This window comes from Jaculus jaculus, chromosome 6 (genome assembly GCF_020740685.1).
Source record: "Jaculus jaculus isolate mJacJac1 chromosome 6, mJacJac1.mat.Y.cur, whole genome shotgun sequence".
NCBI classification, from domain to species: Eukaryota; Metazoa; Chordata; class Mammalia; order Rodentia; family Dipodidae; genus Jaculus; species Jaculus jaculus.
The window spans coordinates 76,340,373-76,365,434 of NC_059107.1; the positions used below are offsets into that span (position 1 = coordinate 76,340,373).

General features: G+C 41.3%; 1 protein-coding gene and 1 pseudogene across 3 annotated transcripts in view; one reads left to right on the plus strand and one right to left on the minus strand.

Moving 5' to 3' along the window:
• Mtr (5-methyltetrahydrofolate-homocysteine methyltransferase) overlaps positions 1 to 25,062 on the minus strand; it is a 161,761-nt gene that overhangs the window by 25,333 nt on the left and 111,366 nt on the right. For 2 of the 3 annotated variants that reach the window (XM_004662193.2, XM_045151420.1), the window contains exons 23-25: positions 15,082 to 15,149; positions 13,132 to 13,252; positions 9,035 to 9,116 (exon numbers count right to left, since the gene is read on the minus strand). In XM_004662193.2, coding sequence (XP_004662250.1) covers positions 9,035 to 9,116; positions 13,132 to 13,252; positions 15,082 to 15,149 — 271 coding nt within the window. The remainder of the gene's footprint in view (positions 1 to 9,034; positions 9,117 to 13,131; positions 13,253 to 15,081; positions 15,150 to 25,062) is intronic. The other variant, XM_045151421.1, reaches the window with a different exon arrangement.
• Positions 23,755 to 24,917, plus strand: LOC105944293 (annotated as a pseudogene).

The following is a 25,062-nucleotide window of genomic DNA, read 5'->3' on the forward strand; positions in this document are numbered from 1 at the left end:
AGCCTATTGCAATACTCCCACAGCAGGCAAATCCAACCCTTAGGAACACTTTTGTACATACTCTGAGAGTGTTAACAGCCACACCTAACATCTTCATCTCCTACCCTGAAGATATATAACAACAGATCAATTGATACAGCTAAGAATACCCACCTAACTAGAAAATCCAAGCATTAACTTAATCCATGATGCAAAAATATGTAACACAAGAAACACCAAAAATCAAGACAATATGACAATATGACCTCCAGTGAGAACAAGTTAGAGGAAATGCCTGAGAAAGATTTCAGAAGAATGATTGTAAATATGTTCAAAGAAGAAATCAAAGGAATGAAAGAGGAAATCAAAGGAATGAAAGAGGAAATCAAAGAAATTAAAGAAGACACAGGACACCAATTTAATGAAATAAAGAAGTCAATACAAGACATAAATAAGGAAATAGAAATAATAAAGAAAAACCAGTCAGAATTAGTAACAATGACAAACACAGTTAATGAAATTAAAAAAACTCTGTAGAAAAGCTCACAAGTAGAATGGATGAAGGAGAGGACAGAATATCTAAGCTAGAAGACCAGGTGGCAGATCTAATACAGTCCAACAAAGAGAAAGACAAACTAAAAGAAAAGTATGAATGGGAATTTCAAGATATTCGGGACACTATGAAAAGATCAAACATACGAATTCAGGGCATAGTAGAAGGAGAAGAACTTCACTCCAAAGGCATAGTAGGCGTCTTCAACAAAATCATAGAAGAAAACTTCCCCCAAATGGGGAAAGAGGTGCCAATGCAGATACAGGAAGCCCTTACAACACCACCCCAACAAAACCTGGAAAGAACCTGTCCTTGCCATATTATAATCAAACTACCAAACACACAATCCAAAGAAAAAATACTGAAAGCAGTTAGAAAGAAAAATCAAGTTACCTACAAAAGCAAGCCCATCAGGACTACAGCAGATTGCTCAACACAAACGTTAAAAGCCAGAAGCGCTTAGAGTGATGTATTCCACGTTCTGAAAGACAGCAACTGTCAACCAAGGTTATTTTATCCTGCAAAGCTATCCATTCAGCTAGATGGATATATAGGACATTATAAATTATAAATATAGGACATTATAAATAAGGACATTCCATGACAAAAGCAGGCTAAAGGAGTATTTGAAGACAAAATCAGCTCTACAGAAAATACTTGAAAGAATCCTCCACGATGAAGAGAAGGAAAAGCACACATATAAGGAACTTGGAAAAAACAAACAATACTCAAATACTAGTTAACACAAGAGAGCAAAGGTAGAACTGGAACTACAAAAAAAAATGGCAAACATAAATATACACCTTTCAATAATATCTCTTCATATCAATGGCCTCAATGCCCCAACCAAAAGGCACAGGTTTGCAGATTGGGTTAAAAAGCAGGATCCTACAATTTGTTGTCTCTAAAACACTTCACCTTTCTACAAAGGATGGACATTATCTTAGGGTGAAAGCTTGGAAAATGGTATTTCAAGCAAATGGGCCTAGAAAACAAGCAGGGGTTCCTATCCTAGTATCTGACAAGGTAAGACTTCAGTCCAGTGTTATTCAAGAAAGATAAGGAAGGTCACTTTACTATTGACTAAGGGCACACTCCAACAGGAGGACATTACAATCTTAAACATATATGCACCTAACATGGGGGCTCCCAAATTCATCAAATAAACGCTATTAGAATTAAGGTCACAGATAACACCAAACACAGTGGTAGTGGGTGACTTCAATACCCCACTATCATCAATTGACAGGTCATCCTGGGAAAAAAATAAATAGGCATCTGGACAAAATGAGTTCATAGAAGGAATGGACCTAACAGATATATACAGGACATTTCATCCAAATGCTGCAGAATATACATTCTTTTCAGCGGCACATGGAACATTATCTAAAATAGACCATATATTAGGACACAAAGCAAATCTTAGCAAATTCAGGAAAATTGAAATAATTCCTTGCATTCTATCTGACCACAATGGAATTAAACTACGTATCAATAGCAAGATAGGCTATAGAGCATACACAAAATCATGGAAACTAAACAATACATTACTAAATGATGAGTGGGTCAATGAAGAAATCAAGAAGGAAATCAAAAAATTTATACAGTCAAATGATAATGAGAACATAACATACCAAAATCTCTGGGATACAATGAAGGCAGTTCTAAGTGGTAAATTTGTAGTTTTAAGTGCCTATATTAAGAAATTAGAAAGGTCGCAAGTAAATGACCTAATGCTTCACCTTAAGGCCATGGAAAAAGAAGAACAAGGCAAGAGACGCACATAAAAGGGTTACAAAACGGAAAGGAAGAGATCAAGTTATCATTATTTACAGATGACATGACTCTATATATAAAGGACCCTAAAGACTCTACTAGCAAACTGTTAGAGCTGATAAACACCTATAGCCATGTAGCAGGATACAAAATAAATACACAGAAATCAGTAGCATTCCTATATGCTACCAACAAACACACAGAGAATGAAATCAGAGAATCACTCCAATTCACAATTGCATCAAAGAAAATAAAGTACCTTGGAATAATGCTAACCAAGGAAGTAAATGATCTCTACAATGAAAACTTTAAAACACTCAAGCGAGAAATTGCAGAAGACACTAGGAAATGAAAGAACATCCCTTGTTCCTGGATCAGAAGAATTAATATTGTGAAAATGGCAATCTTACCTAAAGCAATCTACAAATTCAATGCAATCCCAATGAAAATCCAAACGGCATTCTTCATGGAAATAGAAAAAACAATCCAAAAATTCATTTGGAATCATAAAAAAAACTCGAATATCTAAAATAATACTGAGCAACAAATATAAGGCTGGTGGTATCACCACAGCTGATTTTCACCTATACTACAGAGCCATATTAACAAAAACAGCATGGTACTGGCACAAAAGCAGACATGTAGATCAATGGAGCAGAATGGAGGACCCAGATGCAAGTCCAGGTAGCTATAGCCACCTGATATTCGATAAAAATGCCCAAAATACTCATTGGAGAAAAGACAGCCTCTTCAGCAAATGGTTCTGGGAAAACTGGATATTTATCTGTAGACATATGAAAATAGATTTGTCTCTGTCTACATGCACAAGAATTAATCCAAATGGATTAAAGACCTTAACATCAGACATGAAACTCTGATACTGCTAGAGGAAAAAGTAGGGGAAACCCTTCAACATATTGGTCTTGGCAAACACTTTCTGAATACAACCCCAATTGCTTAGGCAATAAAGCCACACATTAACCACTGGGACCTCATGAAATTACAAAGATTTTGTATAGCAAAGGACACTGTAAATAAAGCAAAGAGGCAACCTACAGAATGGGAAAAAAATCTTTTCCAGCTATACATCTGATAGAAGATTTGTATCTAGCATATACAAAAAAACTCAAATAATTAAATAAGAAATCAAACAAGCCAATTAAAATATGGGCTATGGAACTAAATAGAGAGTTCTCAGAAGAAGAAATACGAATGGCACATAAGCATCTCAAAAAATATTCTACATACCTAGTCATCAGGAAAATGCAGATTAAAACTATGTTGAGATTGCATCTCACTCCTATCAGATTGGCTACCATCATGAAAACAAATGACCATAAATGCTGGCGAGGATGTGGAAAAAGAGGAACCCTTCTACACCGTTGGTGGGAATGTAATCTGGTCCAGCCATTGTGGAAATCAGTGTTGAGGTTCCTAAGACAGCTAAAAATTGATCTACCATATGACCCAGCTACAGCACTCCTAGGCATATATCCTAATGATTCATCTCATTTCCTTAGAAATGCGTGCTCAACCATGTTTATTGCTGCTCAGTTCACAATAGCTGGGAAATAGAACCAGCTCAGATGTCCCTCAACTGATGAATGGATAATGAAGATATGGCACATTTATACAATTATACATTTATACTCAGCGGTAAAGAAAAATGAAGTTATGAAACTTGCAGGAAAATGGATGGATCTGGAAAGGATGTGGGGTAACCCAGGCCCAGAAAGCCAAGTGTCGCATGTTCTCTCTCATATATAGATCCTAGCTACAGATGACTGGGCTTCTGTGTGAGAAGGAAAAACCTCAGTAGCAGAGGCCAGTCAGCTAGAAAAGAGATATAAAGGGAAGAGAAAGGAAGGGAGGGGGGGTACTTAATAGGATGGTATTGTATATATGTAAGTATAAGAATAGATTAATGGGGGTGAAAAAGCCCAAAATGAGGTCTGGGGAAGAGATTGAATAAAGGAAAGGTGGAGGGACAACTAATCCAAATCTAAGAGGATATAAATAAATCATATGGAATCCTACTTTTCTGGACAATGGAACACTCAGGAGCAATAGATTGTGGCTAGAAAATTTTCAGTGCCAGGGATGGGCCATGTTCCAGTGAGTTGTTGGCCAGGGAGGTCCCTGAGGCTCCCAAAACATTATAGGACTTTGCCCGAGGCCCTTGGCTTCCCAACAGGAATAGATGATAAAACCCTATTGCTAAAGACACCATATACTTGGGTGCAAGGTCACTGAGAAATCCTGCTAGATCTGAGCTGATAACCTCCTCCATGTAGACCAGCTGATAGAAAGCTGGAAGAAGCCATGCTGCATGCAGTTCAATGGGAGAAAGAGAAATCACTAGGGAAGATAATCAAAAGTAGACACTATAATAAGCTTTATATTTGGCTAGCCAGGCCAAATGAGCCAATGGGTGCAATAGTGGCACATCTGTTACGGGGAAAACCAACTGCCCTTTAATTGTACTGGAGGCCTGCTCCATGGGAGAGAATACATCCCTGATATTGAAAACTTAAGTTTAACAGGGGTAACTTAAGTTAACAGGGGTAGCCATGAGCCCTAGGGGTGTAATGTCTGCTATCATCTGGCTAAATGTATATACTGTGCTTATCAAACTGCCCAGTAAGCATTTCTGTTAATGTTCACACCCTTATATTAATGCTACTCTCACATCTGGTAGAGAATCTTCTCTTTTCAGATGGCAGTGACCTTGGGACGACTCAGAAGGTATCATGGTGATGGAAGGAAATGACCACAGTGCTCAGTACTGCAATATCACTATCACACCTTATAAGACTCAGGGTCTAATGCGGAAGAGGTGGCAGAAAGAATGTAAGAGCCAAAGGAAGGGCAGGATTCCATACAACATGCTACCCCCAGACACAAAATGGCCTGGATAGCCAAGGCCTCAGTGCCTAACACTACCTGCATAAGATCATCATAAGAGGAGGAAAAGATCAAGACATCAAAAGTAAAAGAGATTGATTGAGGACTTCCGGTTAAGATGGCAGCGTAGGTACCACGCCAAAGCAGCCTAGGGGGGAAAAAGACCAAAAAAACTCAGCAAAATACACACTTTTACTAAAAAGTGAGGTGTATAGGAAATTGAAGCGGCAGCGGAGAAGTAGAAGAGTTATAGAGCATCCACAGCCTGCACAGGCGGGAAAAGCGGCTCCGGCAGCTCGGCCAACCACCGCGGCTGCAGCGCAGCAGAAAGCCGCCAGACTCAGCTTGAGCCGCAGGAAAAGCCAGGTGCGAGATTTTCCCCTCACACCGCGCTCTCCACAACTCGGGAAACGTGAGGGGAGAGCGGCAGCGAGCAACGGAGGAGCAGACCGCGAGGTAGAAGAGCTAACAACATTGCTTCTTAAGCTTTTCCAGGAAATAGAAAAAGAAGGAATTCTACCAAACTCCTTCTATGAGGCCAGCATCACCCTGATACCAAAACCAGGCAAAGATAGAACAAAAAAAGAAAATTACAGACCAATCTCCCTCATGAACATAGATGCAAAAATTCTCAACAAAATATTGGCAAACAGAATACAAGAGTATATCAAAAAGATCATTCACCCTGACCAAGTAGGCTTTATCCCAGAGATGCAGGGATGGTTCAACATACGCAAATCTATAAATGTAATACATTACATAAACGGGTTGAAGGACAAAAATCACATGATCATCTCATTAGATGCAGAGAAAGCATTTGACAAAATCCAACATCCCTTCATGATAAAAGTCCTACAGAGACTGGGAATAGAAGGAACATATCTCAATATAATAAAGGCTATTTATGACAAGCCTACAGCCAACATATTACTAAATGGGGAAAAACTGGAAGCTTTTCCACTAAAATCAGGAACAAGACAAGGGTGTTCACTGTCCCCACTTTTATTTAATATAGTTTTGGAAGTCTTAGCCATAGCAATAAGGCAAGAGACGCACATAAAAGGGATACAAATTGGAAAGGAAGAAATCAAGTTATCATTATTTGCAGATGACATCATTCTATACATAAAGGACCCTAGAGACTCTACTAGCAAGCTGTTAGAGCTGATCAAAACCTACAGCAATGTAGCAGGATACAAAATAAATACACAGAAATCAGTAGCCTTCATATATGCTAACAACAAACACACAGAGGATGAAATCAGAGAATCACTCCCGTTCACAATTGCATCAAAAAAAATTAAGTACCTTGGAATAAACCTAACCAAGGAAGTAAAGAATGTATACAATGAGAACTTTAAAACACTCAAGCGAGAAATTGCAGAAGACACTAGAAAGTGGAGAAACATCCCTTGTTCCTGGATTGGAAGAATCAATATTGTGAAAATGGTAATCTTACCAAAAGCAATCTACATATTTAATGCAATCCCTATCAAAATTCCAAAGGCTTTCTTCATGGAAATAGAAAAAACAATCCAAAAATTCATTTGGAATCACAAAAAACCTCAAATGTCTAAAATAATACTAAGCAACAAAAAAGAGGCTGGTGGTATCACCATACCTGATTTTAACCTATACTACAGAGCCATAGTAACAAAAACAGCATGGTACTGGCACAAAAACAGACATGTAGATCAGTGGAACAGAATAGAGGACCCAGATGTAAGCCCAAGTAGCTATAGCCACCTGATATTCGATAAAAATGCCAAAAATACTCATTGGAGAAGAGACAGCCTCTTCAGCAAATGGTGTTTTGAAAACTGGATAAATATCTGCAGAAGGATGAAAATAGATTCTTCTCTCTCGCCATGCACAAGAATTAAGTCCAAATGGATTAAAGACCTTAACATCAGACCGGAAACTTTGAAACTGCTAGAGGAAAAAGTAGAGGAAACCCTTCAACATATTGGTCTTGGCAAGGACTTTCTGAATACAACCCCAATTGCTCAGGCAATAAAACCACAGATTAACCACTGGGACCTAACGAAATTACAAAGATTTTGCGCCGCAAAGGACACAGTGAAAAAAGCAAAGAGGCAACCTACAGAATGGGAAAAAATCTTCGCCAGCTATATATCTGATAGAGGATTAATATCTAGGATATACAAAGAACTCAAAAAGTTAAATAATAAGGAATCAAACAAGCCAATCAAAAAATGGGCTATGGAGCTAAATAGAGAGTTCTCAAAGGAAGAACTACGAATGGCATATAAGCATCTAAAAAAATGTTCTACGTCACTAGTCATCAGGGAAATGCAGATTAAAACTACATTGAGATTCCATCTCACTCCTGTCAGATTGGCCACCATCATGAAAACAAATGATCATAAATGTTGGCAGGGATGTGGAAAAAAGGAACCCTTCTGCACTGCTGGTGGGAATGTAATCTGGTCCAGCCATTGTGGAAAACAGTGTGGAGGTTCCTAAAACAGCTAGAGATTGATCTACCATATGACCCAGCTATAGCACTCCTAGTCATATATCCAAAGGACTCATCTCATTTCCTTAGAAGTACATGCTCAACCATGTTTATTGCTGCTCAATTTATAATAGCTGGGAAATGGAACCAGCCTAGATGTCCCTCAACAGATGAGTGGATAATGAAGATGTGGCACATTTATACAATGGAGTTCTACTCAGCGGTAAAGAAAAATGAATTTATGAAATTTGCAGAAAAATGGATGGACCTGGAAAGTATTATACTAAGTGAGGTAACCCAGGCCCAGAAAGCCAAGCGCCACATGTTCTCTCTCATATATGGATCCTAGCTACAGATGACTGGGCTTCCGCGTGAGAAGGAAAATACTTAGTAGCAGAGGCCATTAAGTTGAAAAGGAGACATAAAGGGTGGAGAAAGGAAGGGAGGAGGATACTTAAAAGGTTGATATTGTATATATGTAATTACAATGATTGTAATGGGGAGGTAATATGATGGAGAATGGAATTTCAAATTGGAAAGTGTGGGGAGGGAGGGAATTACCATGGGATATATTTTATAATCATGGAAAATGTTAATAAAAATTAAAGAAAAAAAAAAGAGATTGATTGAGATGGGGAGGAGGTATGATGGATAATGGAGTTTCAAAGGGGAAAGTGGAGGGATGGAGGGAATTACCATGGGATATTTCTTATAATCATAGAAGTTTTTAATAAAAAATAATAATTTAAAAAGTCATTAAAAAAAATTCTACAGGGCTGGAGAGATGGCTTAGCGGTTAAGCGCTTGCCTGTGAAGCCTAAGGACCCCAGTTCGAGGCTCGGTTCCCCAGGTCCCACGATAGCCAGATGCACAAGGGGGCGCACGCGTCTGGAGTTCGTTTGCAGAGGGTGGAAGCCCTGGCGCGCCCATTCTCTCTCTCTCCCTCCCTCTATCTGTCTTTCTCTCTATGTCTGTCGCTCTCAAATAAATAAATAAAAAATGAACAAAAAAAATTTAAAAAAAAATTCTACATTGTGTTGAATTCTGGTATTGATGAAGGAAGTGTCTATTGATATATCAACTGAAGACATCTGTCTGTCTGGCCGCATGCCAGGTCCAACATTCTGCAAGTGTCTCTAAAAAGCAAAGGGCATGCTCAATAGAAATCCTTCCACAAGACTGACACTGCAGTGGGACACCATGAGCTCTAGCCTGCTTGTTCATATTTCTTTAGTGGAATTAGAAAGATGTAAATACATCTTGGGTGATATCCTTAGCTGTAAATACTTGGCTGCTACTCTTTTTGCAACACATTTGAAATTAAAAAGAAGGTAAACACTTACCACCACCACACTCTTGGATGCATCCAGAACATGTACTACAGGTGCACTGTATCTTGGAGCTATTTTAACTGCTGTATGAGTTCTGAAAAGAAGGGCCGGAAAGAAAAGTATGTCCATCAGCAGTGATAAACCCTATACAACTCTTGTTTAGACCATTACAGACAATATTTCTATGGTGTTTCTATGGTGTTTTCAAGCGAAAGATTTCAAGGTACTTAGTTTAAAATATTGAACTTCAAATTTCCCTGTAAACTGAGAATGACTTTCCTCCACATCTTGATATGAGACACCAAGGTAAAATGACACAAATTGATAGGCCCAGGTTCCAAGGAAGTCTGCGACAATGAGAAAGACCTTGTCCCCAGCTGTCTTCCAACAAGGGATGAGCCCAGGCCTCTGTACTCATCACACAGCCTATGAGAGCTAAGAGAGGAACCAGTGCCATCAAGGACAAGTTCCTTCCTCTAAATTAACTTGCAGACCAGCCAGGACCCTGGTAAACCAGAAACCAGGCAGAAGATCCACAGCTCATCTCTCCTCAGAAAGCTGCTCTCATGAATCTTGAGAGTCTCAAGCTATCATCTGATAAAGGGAAGAACTGGATCCTGCTGAAACCACAACCAGTCTGAAGAGAAGCAACCAGAGGGTCTCAGGAGGGCTTTTTCCTTTGATGTAGTAGTTCTTGTAACAGAATGGACAATGTGGTCAACTTTTAATCAGCATAAGTAGCAAATCTCCATCTTAAACTTCTAAATGTACTATTTTACCATGTAAAAACTTAATGATGAATCAAGTGTCCTACTTGTACAACTCAATGTATCTTAACACATATGTTCACAAATATTTATTTATATTTTATGATCATAATTCATTTATTTGCATGTATGTCTATATGTGTGTGCACACACATATGGATGCACTAGGGTCTCTTCCCATTTTAAAAGAACGCCCATCCAACTTTATGTGGGTGGCGGAAGCCAGGCCAGCAGGCTCTGCAAGCAAGTACCTTTATTGCATCATCTCCCCAGTTGCTGTGATTTTTAACAGTGTTCTGTAGATCGTCTTGCCATACACTACACTAAGCAAGTTACTGTTTTTACCAAAGACCAGTCGCATTTCAAAACCCTAGCTATCTGCCAGGTCTGGTAGTATAAGCCTGTAAATCCAGCTACTTGAGAGGGTGAACCAGGAGGATTAATAGCACGTTCAAGGCAACCCTAGGCAAAAAGGGAAGTTCAAAGCCAGCTTAGGCAACTCACTAAGACTTTATCTTGAGATAGAAACTTTAAAAAGTTTAAAAAAGGAGGTCATGCCAGCTAAGTGGTAACAGCATGTCTCTAATACACAAGTTCCTAGATATAATCCCCAGAAATGAAAGAAGGAAGGAAGGTTTAAAAAAAAAAAAAGGAGGAAGGGAGGAAAGGAGAGAAACCTCATTGTCAAAAGTTGGTGAGATACCTTGAGAATAATTCTGCCACTTAGCCTACAAAATTGTCTTTTGTGGGAAAATAAATCCAGTTTTCTAATGTAAGGAACAACAGACAAACTGTCAAATCATTCAAGAAAGAAAAGCAGCTAATGGATAAAACATATATAACAGAGTTGCTACTTATGAAACCAATCCATTCTCACTACTAATGATATGATGATTAATTTAAGGTGTAAACTTAGATGGGCCATGGCATTCTGTTTTTAGAATAAAACACAGTCAAAATTAGCATTCTAGCCTGTAAACTGAGTAAAGGAGACAATCCTCCATAATGTAGGTGGACCCATCAACCAGCTGAAAGCCTTGGGAGAAGAGTAAGGTCTTCATCTACCCTTAGCTTCTTTGTACAGCAACTTCTGCCTGTAGCCTCACTTCAGACAAAGACTACAGCTCAACTCTTGCCTGAGTCTCCAGCCTGCAGATAGGTATAAAACACAGCAATCTCACAATCACATGAGCCCACTTTCAAAATCACTCTCTCTTTGTCTATATCCAACTCTGGAATAACAATGACCAGACAACTATTACAATTTTATACTAGAAATTTTATACTGTGGGATCATCAAGTCCAATGCTTCAGCTTGATACTATTCCCTGACAATATAAACTATGTGTGGCATAAGAAAGGATGCAAAAGCCTCGTGCCCAAAATTATAATATCTCTTGCCATGACCATGATCCCAGAAAAAAATACCTGACAAATCAAATAATGATAATGATCAAATAATGACTATGAACTTTTTCCTCTTTATATCTTTTATTCCAAAGTTCCCCTAAAGTCCTTGGGGAGGCATGATTGTAAAATGTCCCCCATAGACTGGTGTGTTTGAATATTTAATCTCCAGTTGGTGACTTTGTTTAGGAAATTTGCAGCGTCTTCAGAAGGTGAAGCCTCGCTGGAGAAAGTGTGTCACTGGAGGTAGGTCTTGAGATTTTATAATACAACTCCACTCGCTAGTTTACTCACTCTGTTTCCTCCCTGCTGCTGTGAAGATGGGATGCCCAACTGTCTGCTCCTATCATTCCTCTCATACCATGATGAAATATCCCCTCAAAATTGTAAGCTGAAATAAACCCTCTTCTTCCATAAGCTACTTCTGGTTGGATATACTGTTCTAGTAATAAGAAAATATCTGAGGGCTAGAGGGATGGCTTAGCAGTTAAGGCACTTGGCTGTGAAGCCTAAGGACCCAGGTTTGATTCCCCAGGACCCACATAAGCCAGATGCATGAGGTGGTGCATGTGTGTGGAGTTTGTTTGCAGTGGCAAGAGGCCCTGGCACATCCATTTGCTATCTGCCTCTTTTTCTCTCTTATCATTCTCCCTTTCTCTGAAAGAAAGAAAGAAAGAAAGAAAGAAAGAAAGAAAGAAAGAAAGAAAGAAGGGAGGGAGGGAGGGAGGGAGGGAGGGAGGGAGGGAGGGAGGGAGGGAGGGAGGGAGGGAGGGAGGGAGGGGGGAGGGGGAGGGAGGGGGAGGGAGGGGGGAGGGGGAGGGAGGGGGGTGGGAGGGAGGAGGGGGAGGGAGGGGAGGGGGAGGGAAGGGGGAGGGAAGTGGGAGGGGGAGGGAAGTGGGAGGGGAGAGGGAGGGAAGGAGGAGGGGAGAGGGAGGGAAGGAAGAGAGGAGAGGGGGAAGGGGAAGGGAAAGGGGAAGGGAAGGGAAGGGAAAGGGGAAGGGAAGGGGAAGGGAAAGGGGGAGGGAAGGGAAAGGGGAAGGGAAGGGGAAGGGAAAGGGGAAGGGAAGGGGAAGGGAAAGGGGAAGAGAAGGGGAAGGGAAAGGGGAAGGGAAAGGGGAAGAGAAGGGGAAGGGAAGGGAAAGGGGAAGAGAAGGGGAAGGGAAGGGAAAGGGGAAGAGAAGGGGAAGGGAAGGGAAAGGGGAAGGGAAAGGAAAGGGGAAGGGAAGGGAAAGGGGAAGGGAAAGGAAAGGGGATGGGAAAGGAAAGGGGATGGTAGCGGAAAGAAGGGGAGGGGAAGAAGGGAAAGGGAGGGGAGGGAGAGAAAGGGAGGGGAGGGGAGAGGGGAGGGGAGAGAAAGGGAGGGGAGAGGAGAGGGGAGAGAAAGGGAGGGGAGAGGAGGGGGAGGGGAGAGAAAGGGAGGGGAGAGGAGGGGGAGGGGAGAGAAAAGGAGGGGAGGGGAGGGGGAGGAAAGGAGGGAAGGAGGAAGGAAAGAAGGAAGAGAAGGAAGGAAAAGAAAAAGAAAGGAAGTAAGGAGGAGAGGGGAAGGGAGGGAGGAGCTAATACAGTAATCTTTGCAGAATAAACTCCTGCAAGGGACTGCATAGTTCATTTTCACTAGTCTGTCTCTAAACTCTAAGGTCAGACAATCTTTGAGGGAACCTGTAATTATTCAATCAGACATCTGCTTCAACAGAGTGAGTGAATTCTAGCAACATTTTTGTGCCAAAACACATCTTCTCTACACAGTCTGATATAACAAAGGTTAAGAGTTCCTTACAATTCTCAGGAACTATTTGAATTCAAAGTGAGAGGATTGAAAAAATAGCTGCAAGTCAAAGCACAAAGGAGAAAAAGGCAAAACAGATTTAATTAGTTTTTAAACACTGGCATTTTAGGACATGTAAAGTAAGCACAAAGCTCACCACTCTGACTTACCTTGAAGTAGTTGCTCCTCCTATCAACAGTGGAATCTTTAAAGCTAATCTCTCCATTTCCTTGGCAACAAATATCATTTCATCTAGAGAAGGAGTAATCAGTCCTGACAGGCCAATTATATCTATTGTTGTTGTTGATGTTTTTTAATTAAAAAAAAAAGCAGTGAGATGACAGAAACAGAGATAAGAAGACCCATTATTTACTTATTATATCTTAAATTAGCTTACAAACTAACAGATTACCATATGATAATCTATCTCATTTTGGTTCATTCTCCACCACCCCTCACACCTCATATCCCTGCCTTCTCTTTACCCACAGTAACCTTTTGCTCCCAGTATTCCCTGCCCTTCCACTTTCTACTGTAAGAAGACCCAGTTTTAAAATTTTGTAAGCATATGCTTTTAACTGCTGAGCCGTCAGCTTCCTACTATTTTTATAATTTTGTAAAAGGGTTTCGATGAAGGGTGGATAGAGAAGAAGGAAAAAAGGAAGATAATGGGAGGGGGCTATGATCATGGTATGTTGTCTATATGTATGGAAGTTGCAATAAAAGTTTAAAAATTTTTGTGATAAGGCTATAAGACCTAACAGAATTGTCACTGACTTGGCAATTTCTAGTTCTAAGATATCTAATCTGAATGGGGATATTTTTGAACGGGGAGTGGGGCGGGGGGGATTTGAGGTAGGTTTCACTCTAGTCCAGGCTGACCTGGAATTCACTGTGTAGTCTCAGGGTGGCCTTGAACTCACAGCGATCCTACCTCTGCCTCCAGCGTGCTAGGATTAAAGGTGTGCACAACCATGCCTGGCCTGAATGGGTAAATTTATCATTTGCTTTTGGTAAGGAGATTACTTAAAGTTGATATAACAGGGCCAGGGAGATGGCTTAGCAGTTAAGGCACTAGCCTGCAAAACCTAAGGACCCAAGTTTGATTTTCCAGTGCCCACATAAAGCCACATGCACAAGGTGGCACAAGCATCTGGAGTCCATTTCAGCAGCTGGAGGCCCTGGCGTGTCTATTCTGTCTGTCTTCTCTCTTTCACTCTCTCTTTCTCTCCTCTGTTTGCAAATAAATATTTTTAAATGTTTTAAAAATTAAAAAAAAAAAAAAAACAAGAGGGCTGGAGAGATGGCTTAGCAGTTAAATGCTTGCCTGTGAAGCCTAAGGACCACGGTTCGAGGCTTGGTTCCCCAGGACACACATTAGCCAGATGCACAAGGGGGCATACGTGTCTGGAGCTCGTTTGCAGTGGCTGGAAGCCCTGGTGTGCCCATTCTCTCTCTCTCCCTCCCTCTCTGTCACTCTCAAATAAATAAATAAGAATGAACAAAAAAAAAAATTAAAAAAAAACAAGAAATAATATACTTGCAACAGATTTTGTAAGCCACTCAATACAATACTTATCTTTAGTTCATGATATCTCAGATTTGAATGTATCAGTGCTCAGTGTCAGTGTTTAGACAGATATAAAACAACTACACACAAGGAAAAAAAAAAAGTCCAATTCAACTATTCTCCAGACTACTCCACCTCCAGAGATCTGCAAGAAGTACACAGCCACTCACAGACTTAGGCCCTTGACTGCCTGATGTCCCTGAGGCCTTACATGGGCTGGACTTTACTAATTCATTGACCCAGACACTTAGAAGAAACATTGAGCGGGGCTGGAAAGATGGCTTAGCAGTTAAGGCACCTGCCTATGAAGCCTAAGGACCCATGTTTGACTCTCAAGATCTCATGTTAGCCAGATGGACAAAGGTAAAGCAAGCTCAAGGTTGCACACTCCCACTAGGTGGCACAAGCATCTAGAGTTCAATTTCAGTGGCTGAGGCCCTGGCATGCCAATTCTCATTCCCTCTCCCTGTCTCATTTAAAAAGAAAAAAAAAAAAAAAAAAAAAAGTAACACTGAGTGAAATGCCCAAAGGACTAGATAAGGCACAGTACCTGCTTTGTAATCAAGAGCAGCTTTCAATATCTTATCGCAGGGAGTCATGACTCCTAAATCAATAACTCTGAGACACAAAAATGAGATAAAAGAAAATTAATATCTCATAAAGAGACAAAGCTAAAACGAACATTTAGATTTTCAGCTACTAAATGCTGCTCAGATGTAATCTAGAGCCATACTGACATGCTCACTGAACACTAAAATGACCACCAGTACAACTACCATTGAGTAGGTACTTATCATATGCCAGGCTTTAGACAGCTTTACCAAAATATAATTCACATTCCATATAATTCAATCATTTGAAGCATAGAATTCAATGGCTTCTATGATATTACATTTTTTTGTTTTGAAGCAGGGTCTCATTCTAACCTTGGTTGACCTGGAATTCACTGTGTAGCCAAGGCTAGCCTAAAACTCAGAATGATCCTCTTACCTCAGCCTCTCGTGTTGAGACTGAAGGTGTATACCAACATACTTGGATTACATTATTTTTTAAATTGTAATAAATGCAGGAAATTTTCATTTTAACCATTTTAGATATGTATTTTAGGGGCATTAAAAGTAGGTTTTAGTTTTTTCAAGGTAGATTCTCGCACTAGCTGACGCTGACCTGGAATTCACTCTGTAGTCTCAGGCTGGCCTCAAACTCAAGGCGATCCTCCTACCTCTGCCTCCTGAGTGCTGGGATTAAAGGTGTGCAGCACCACATGCAGCTTAAATGTAGTTTTAATGTTGTATAACTAGCATCATTATCTATTTTCAAAACTATTTCATCACCCCAAACAGAATATTGTAGTTGTGATAATAACTCCCCCTTCTTCCCTCCTACCCTCCTCACCTGTTCCTGAAGACCTACATTCCACTTTCCTTCTCCTTAAATTTGCCTAATCTAATATTTCACATATGTGTAATCACACAGTATCTGTCCTATTATTTCACTAACATAATGTCACCAAAGTTCCTCCACATTTTTCAGAATAATATCCCATTGTATGAATATGCCACATGCTTGAATGTAGATCTGGCCTCTCTCTGAAAGGGCCCATAAGTTAAAGGATTGGTCTCCAGCTTGGAATTGTTGGGAGGTGGTAGAATCTCTTAAGAGGCAGGACCTACTGGGACATCTTAAGTGAACTGAAGCATGGCAGACCTTAATGGTGAGAGTAGGACCCCAGTGCTTTCTGTTGTGTTTATTTTTTTATTTTTCACTTCTGGGTCATATAGTGAGAGGATTTGACTGACACTTCCCACCATGATGTGCTGCCTCACCTGAAATAAAAAGGGCCAACCATGGGCTGAAACTTTCAAAACTGCAAGCCTTTAAAACAGTGCTTTTATTTAATTTTTAAATATTTTTTATTATTTATTGATTACAGGGGGAAAGGGAGGAGCGAGGGGGAGAGAGTGGGCACATCAGGGCCTCTAGCCACTGAAAATGAATTCCAGACACATGTGCCACCATGTGCATCTGGCTTATGTGGGTACTGGGGAATTGAACCTGGATCCTTAGGTTATTATGCAGGCAGGCAACTTAACCATTAAGCCATCTTTGCAGTCCTGCTTTTCTTTTTGACTGTCACAAGTATATGATTTAGTGACAGAAAGCTGACTAACACACTGCATTCTGTCTAGCCATCCATCTATTGCAACATTTAGGTTGCTTCATGGCAATCTAACTAAACCCTCACAGCAACTCTATGATAAAGCACTATTCTCTACCCATTTTAATGAGAAAGGGCTCAAATAAGGCAAGCAACTCGTCCAGTCATGCAACTAACCAGCAGTACAGTTGGGACTTGAATCAGGATCCAAAACCAAAACTTCTTTTATCCATTAAAACCAAGAAAAATGCTGGTGGGAGTCAGTGAGAGAATAAGTAAGAAGAGATCAGGGCCTGTCATACAGAGCAACCTTTGGGGAAGGCTGGCTATTCTTAGATGGGAAGGAAGAGGGAGAGGGACTCAGACAGACAAAGACCACCAAGCACTGGGCAGAGAAAGCCAAGAGCACATTCTCAAGGAAGAGAATAATGACAAAGAATTTTAAAGAAATTCACTTCCTGGAGCCCAGAGCATACAGGAACCTTCTAGGAAATATGCTATGTATTACTCTCCCATTTTAGACTGAGAGAGTTCTTGCTGTGTCAGCTTCTATAACTTAATTTTACCACATGTATTAAATGTTGTATGTATTTTCTTCCTTCCTTTTTTTTTTTTTTAACTATGTCAACAATTTTTAAAAACAGGCAAAAATTGCCAAGCATGGTGGTGTATGCTTGTAATCTCAGTAAGCAGGAGGCTGAGTCAGGAGGATTGCCACAAGCTTGAAGACAGTCTGGATGACATAGCAACTTCCAAGACAGCCTTGGAGACTGATATATATATCCTGTATCCAAAAAATAACAACAATAGGGCTGAGCTTGGTGGCAAACATCCTTAATCCTAGTCCTGGGGAGGCTGACATAGGAGAATTGTCATGAGTTCAAAGCTACCTTGGGCTACAGAGTGAGTTCCAGGTCAGCCTGGGATAGAAAGAAACCCTGTCTCAAAAAAAATTAAATAAAGTATTTAATTTTCTTTTAAAATATGTTTAAGGACACCTTAAACATAATATCAGTTGCTAACAGTGAGTGCTAACAGAAGTAGGAAGGAGAACTTCTCACTATATGCCTTCTTATACTCTTGGATTTCTATTTTGTTTCCATATTCATTTTTAGGTTTTTTTAATAGAATAGCAAATTAGTAAGAATCAAGACAGTTTCAAATCAAAGACAAGTATACTTGGCTTCATTGGCATTAACTCAGAAATGAACAGATGCTGGAGGTGGTGGTGCATAACTCTGCAGGTTCCATCAGTGTGTGATGGTACATAGTTTTTTTTTTAACATAATAAATCTGGTAGACACATCTTTTGTTTAAAATATCTAAGAAGAGACTGCTGCATAAAAAAAAAACTAGGCAACAGGGCTGAAGAGATAGCTTAGTGGTTAAGGAACTTGCCTGCAAAGCCTAATGATCCAGGTTCAATTCCCCAGTACCTATGTAAAGACAGATACATAAGGTGGTACATGCGTCTGGAGTTCATTTGCAGTCACTGGAGACCCTGGCATGCCCATTCTCTCTCTCTCTGTCTCTTTCTCTCACTCAAATAAATAAATATTAAAAATATTTAAAAAAAAAAAACAAAAAACTAGGCAACAGCACTCAGGAGGCAGAGGTAGGAGGATTGCAGTGAGTTTGAGGCCACCTTGAGACTACATAGTGAATTCCAGGTCAGCCTAGACCAGAGTGAGACCCTAACTTGGGGTTAAAATAAATAAATAAAACTAGGCAAAATAGCGTATTGCTTTTAAATCAAGACCAGGGCTGGAGAGATGGCCTAGCCATTAAGGCATTTGCCTGCAAAGCCAACTCGCCAGGACCCACATAAGCAAGATGCACAAGGTGGGGGGGGGGGGCATGCATGCATCTGGAGGTCGTTTGTTTGCAGTGGCTGGAGGCCCTGAGTGCCATTCTTTATCTGCCTCTTCCTCTCTCCTCTCTCTCTCTCTCTCTAAAATAAATAAATAAAAATATTTTTAAAAATTTAATCAAGACCAAAGGGCATGTACTTTGAAGTTGATTTTCTTCACAATTGCACTATGCTTTTAAATCTAATTAAAAATCATCACAACAATCACAAACATTGTCTTGCTCTTACTGCTTTCTCTTGTTTTATTGGTGTTTCTTTCAAGAATGTCTTACATGCACACTTACCTTGAATGAAAAAAATAAAGTGTCTATTGTGGCTAAACTGAAATGGCATCATAGGAGCTTTTTTCACAATCAGACTCAAGGGCTCAGTATTATACATACAACTCACACTTTTATCAACAGAACTCAACTAAGTTTGGACTTCAGCTTGGAGAGATTATGATTTCCCCACATTATAACCCTAAAAGATCTTACATAGCAGAGCAAGGACTGTGTGTTCTGCTGGTATGGGAAATCACTGCAGGGTTTCAACAGTGGACTAAGCTTTGGTTAAACAGATTCACTTTGTATCGGGAGTACAGGAAAGAAACAGACAACATAGGCATAGTTTCTACTGGGGCAATAGTGGCATGGCTGTTATGGAAGAAACCACTGGCTATCTAATTGGAGGTCTGCTCCACAGAAGGGAATTCATGCCAAGCACTAAAAACCTACTTAAAAGCCAATGGTTAGAAAGATCACAGGTCCTAGGTTGGGAGAAAGCTACTACTCTTGTTTGGTTAAATAGATAGCGTGTGCTCATCAAGTTATTCTCTAAATATTTATGTCCATAGACTAGTGCTGCTGTCACTTTCAGTCAGAAAAGCTTTTTCTTACAGATGGCAGTAACTACTAGGGAGATTCAAGACCCAAGGTGCTAAGAAGGGACAGTTAAGTGCTCAGCACCAAATAAGCCATGTTTATCACATCCACCAGAGCTCAGAGACTACTATGGATAAGGTGGAGGAGAAGAATAGGAGTCAGAGGATAGGGAGGAGTGCTTTGGAATGCTGTCACCTGGACATACTTTGCGGGGGGGGGCTCTTGGTGCCATAGCTCCAGTCTTACTAAAAAGCACCCTGAAGATGTAGGACCTCATTTCTGACCTAGCCTCTATCAGTCTGACTTACATAGAAGGAGGCACATGCAAGACGTGCAGTGAGAACAGACAAGAAAAGACTAAAAGCTGAGCTGTGAGACATTGCCATGTTTGGACATGGTTCAGACAAGGAGGATCAGCAGGACAGTGACATCCAGGCAAGGTCAATTTACAATATACAGGTCTTTAGCCTTGAAAGAAGTCACGTGGGGGAAACAGTCAGATATACCACTGGTTTGGAGGAGCACTTCTCAATTCTTTCCACACATAGAAAACAGTATTATGGAACCACAAATGAGGCTACTCACAGATGTGGGCTGCCAATTTAGAACTGAAACTGTTCAACTGCATCATCAAGGGCACACAGATGACTTTTGGTACATGTGAGTTGAAAAACAGAAGCTTCGGGGGGACATAGTATGAGGGACCATCACAGGAAGCCATCGAAACCAAAAGACAATCAGAAGCATCTTAGGAGGATAGAATTGAATTTTTGGAAAAATAAAGTAGGTATCACCATCTATAGGAACCTCAGGACAGCCTAATGAGGACTAGTACTGTGATGGTCCATGGCCATGAACCAGCTAGAATATGAGCAGCCTGGGCCTAGAGGAGGTAGGTCAGGCTCATACTACACTGTGCCACTTCTGTGCTCCCCCACTTCTATCATCCCCTCACCTCTACTTCTGCTCCCCCATGCTCCCTACTACCCACTCCTGCCATCCATTTATCTCTACTCCTGCTCCACGATGGCTCCACCATCCCTCTCACCTCTACCGAGAAACTCCATGCTCCCCACCACCCTTGTCACCCCATCTTCCTACACTCTCCTTTGCACACTCAGAGCCATGCCCCATTGTTTGCAGGCTTCTCCTTAACACATTCTTGTATCCTGCCACACAAGAAATTAAAACCAGAACGGAAAATAAGTCTGTGCATAGCCATGATATGCAACTGACCTAAGCATCCACCAGAGATTAATAAAGAAACTGTGACAGATACATGGAATGGCATATTACTGTGCCATAGAAAGAATAAAATCTTCTTGTTTTCAGCAAATATATGAACTGGAAGACATTATGTTAAATGAAATAAGCCAGACACAGAAAGATGATTTTTCTTGTGTGAAAGTTTAACTCGTAATTAGTAGTGACTGAGCAGGCAAGGAGGAGGGGGATAGAGGAAGGTTGGATAGCAGGCACTAAAACAGGGTAAACTAGGAGGAAGGACTTTTCATGTTCTATAGTACAGTGGGGAGAAGGGAGATTAAAGTTCATAATAAACTACTCTATGTTTTATAAAGAATGACAAGAATGTGATGCTGCCATACATGAAGAGATACTAAGGAGACAGATATGCTGACCACTCTGGTTTGATGAGTACACACTGTATATATGTAATTACATGTCACACTGAACTTTGCAAATATGAACAATGAATCCTTTGTTCCTTGCTAATTAAAAATAAGGGGGGTCTGGGGAAATAGCTTAGTGGTTAAGGCGGTTGCCTGCAAAGCCAAAGGACCCAGGTTAGATTCCCCAGGAACCACGTTAGCCAGATGCACAAGGGGGCACACACAAGTAGGGTTCACCTACAGTGGCTGAAGGCCCTGGCGTGCCCAATCTCTTTTTCCCCCTGTCTCTGTTAAATAAATAAATAAATAAATAGGGGAGGAGGAAAGGAGAGAGAGGAAGAGGGAGGGAGGGAGGGAGGAAAGAAAAAAATCTTAAGCCATACTAAACTATAACTGTACATCTTTTCAGGGCCTGATATTGGCTATCACTTCCCCATTAGAAGTAGCAGCATGACCACTGACCCCTCAATTCACACATTCTGTCACTAGATGGAAGTACCTACCACCCTAGGGCCCTGGCCATGGTTTCCCAACTGAAGTTAGCAGTACCAACAGGCTGTTGCCATTTCTACTTAAAAAGAAAAGAAAAAAAAAAAAGAGGGGTGGTAAGGGAAAGGAGGGGAGAAGGAAGGGAAGGCAAAGGGAGGGGAGGGGAAAGAGGGAAGACAAGGAGGGGACGGGGGGAAAGGATGAGAACAGAAGAAAACAGAAAAGAAAAATATAAAGAAAAAGACAAATGAGCTCAGGAGAGACAGGATTACTCTGTCCTTGACTCAAGATACAGTACTTTCCCTCATTCAGCTGAACACAGCAACATTAACAGTTTCAAGTAGTTTTCAGGCTTAGCTATATATTTCTGATTTTTTATCCATACTAGTCAGTGAAATTAAGAGCCACTGGCTAAAAATTTTAAAATGTTTTCTTTTGGAGGCAGCGCCTTACTCTAGGCAAGGCTGACCTAGAACTTGCTCTATAGCCCAAGCTAGCCTCAAACATAGCAACCTTCCTACCTCTCTGCCTCTCAAGTGCTATAACTACAGATGTCAGCCACCATGCCCAGTGTCTATATTTTTACCACATCTACGGTTGGTTTGTTTTCCCAGCATGTGCCTCCCATTACTCATTAGTCTCTCTTTCCTTGAGAAGAATTTGCCATTTTTTTTCATGAGCTCCAGTGATTTTCCAGTCTCTTATCCCCATAGGACTGGGGTCACAGAGGTATAAAGCCATGTCCTACTGTTTCCATGGGTGCTCGGGAAATTGAACCCAACACAGGTGATCTTGGGCCTCCTCAGGCCCTCATGTTTATATGAGAAGTGTACTTAAACACTGAGCCCTCTCTCCAGACCCATGAAATTCACATTTTTTAAAATACTAGACGTATTAAATGTGTAACATGTGACATTTTGTTAAATATCTATGAGGGAGAGAAAGAATGTACATGCCAGGGCCTCCTGCCACTGAAAGTGAACTCCAGATACATGTGACACTTTGAGCATCTGGCTTTATGTGGGCACTGGGGAACAGAACCAGGACCAACAAGCTTTGCAAGCAAGATGTTTAATAGCTAAGCCAACTCTCCAGCCTGATGACATGTAATTTAAAAGAATCTTTGTAGCTGGGTATGGTGGTACACACCTCTAATCCCAGCACTTGGGAGGCAAAGGGAGGAAGATCCCATGAATTCAAGGCCACCCTGAAACTACACAGTGAATTCTAGGTCAGCCTGGGGTAAAGCAAGACCCTAACTCAACCCCCCCCACAAAAAATCTGTTCATATTATAAATTTTCTTTAAAAATTAATATAACTATCTGCTAAATTTAAAAGTACGCTTCTGTCCTTTTTATAGTAATGAGAATGTATCTATAGCCAACTACAATATATAATCAACTATAATAAATAACCGAATGTTCAAAAATATTTCTAAGGCAGGTGTGGTGGCACACACCTGTAACCCCAGCCCTCGGGAGGCAGGGGTAGGAGAATTGCTGTGACACTTCAAGGCCAGCTGGGACTACAGAGTGAGTTCCAGGTCAGCCTAAGCTAGAGTAAGACCCTACCTTGAAAAAAAAAAAAAATACACACACACACAAACACACATTCATTCTAAATTATTTCTAAAAGAGACTTCAGAATATTAATATTGAATATTATACCAGGTATAACTATAATGCCAGTACTTGGGAAGCTGAGGTAGTAGGATCATTGTGAGTTTGAGGACAACTTGGGCTACAAAGTAAGTTTCAGATCAGCCTGGGCTAAGTGAGACCCTGCTTCAAAAAATAATAATAATTAGACATTACAGTTAAAGTTGTTTGCATGTCAAAAGACACTGGAAGAAAGTAAGGTCACCAGACAAAGCCTGTCTTTTCTACAAATAATAAGTGGACAGAAATAACAGTTTTCATTTGCAGAGCTAGGAGAAAATTCTAGATTTAGAGATCAGGGATGTAACTCAGCAGTAGTCTTTGCCTAGCATATACAAGGTATTGGGTTCAATCACATATTAAATTGAAAGAAAAGAAAGGGGAGTGTTACTGGTCAGCAACAGGACAGAGTGGCCATGGGACAGCGGGTGGTAGGGTCGCCGAGGGCAAGGTAGTGACGGGACGGCGGGGCCCGCGGGCTCAGCCGGGCATGTAGACGCCTGTGCAGGAGCGCAGCAGCGGACGATATCCGTGCTTTGCTCCTTCATAAATTATGGAAGTGGAACAAGAAAAGATGAGCCTGAGTAAGGAATTGAGTCCAGACTCAGCCTCATATCACTGCTCAGCATGTCATTAGGATGAGACCTGGAGTTACCATCACCCTATCCGGGGCCGAGCCAAGTCTCGGAGCCTATCAGCCTCACCCGCCCTGGGCAGCACCAAGGAGTTCAGGAGGACACGCTCTCTTCATGGACTGTGCCCAGTGACCACATTTGGACCAAAGGCCTTTGTGCTGCAAAATCCCCAAACCATCATGCACATCCAGGACCCTGCAAGCCAGCAGTTGACGTGGAACAAGTCTCCCAAGAGTGTGCTTGTCATTAAAAAGATCCGTGATGCCAGCCTGTTACAGCCCTTCAAAGAGCTCTGCATGTACCTCATGGAGGAGAACAACATGATTGTATATGTGGGAAAAGAAAGTGCTAGAAGACCCTGCCATGGTGAGTGATAAAAACTTTGGACCAGTGAAGAAGAAGTTCTGCACTTTCCGTGAAGATTATGACATTTCCAACCAAATAGACTTCATTATATGCCTGGGAGGAGATGCCTCCTTGCTTTTCCAGGGCAGTGTGCCTCCAGTAATGGCCTTCCACCTGGGCTCTCTGGGCTTTCTGACTCCATTCAACTTTGAGAACTTCCAGACCCAAGTAAAACAGGTTATAGAGGGGAATGTAGCTGTTATCTTACGGAGCCGGCTGAAGGTCAGGGTGGCGAAGGAGCTCAGAGACAAGAAGACAGATGTCCACAATGGCCACGGCGAGAATGGCCTGGACACTGAGGGAGGGAAGCAGGCCATGCAGTATCAGGTCTTGAATGAGGTAGTGATTGATAGAGGCCCCTCCTCCTACCTGTTCAACATGGATGTCTACCTGGATGGACACCTCATCACCACTGTATAGGGCGATGATTACGCTGTCTCCAGAAGCCAGGAATACTGCATGGGTGTCTTTTGACGGAAGGAAGAGGCAGGAAATACGCCATGGAGACAGTATCAGCATCACCACCTCCTGCTACCCACTCCCCACCCTCTGTGTCCAAGACCCCAAGAGAGACTGGTTCAAGAGCCTCACCCAGTGTCTGCATTGGAATGTTCGAAAGAAGCAAGCTCACTTCCCAGAGGACGAGGAGGAAGATGAGGATGAAGAGGACAGCTAGGCTGTTCTTCCCAGGCCTAGCCTTAAGCCCTTGGGCCTTAACCCTCCCTAGGCTGACCTGGCTGTACCTCATGGGGCTGTCCACATTCTGCCTGCCTAGTGGGAGAGCCTAGGTCTGCCATCTGCAAAACAGATCAGCTTTTTAA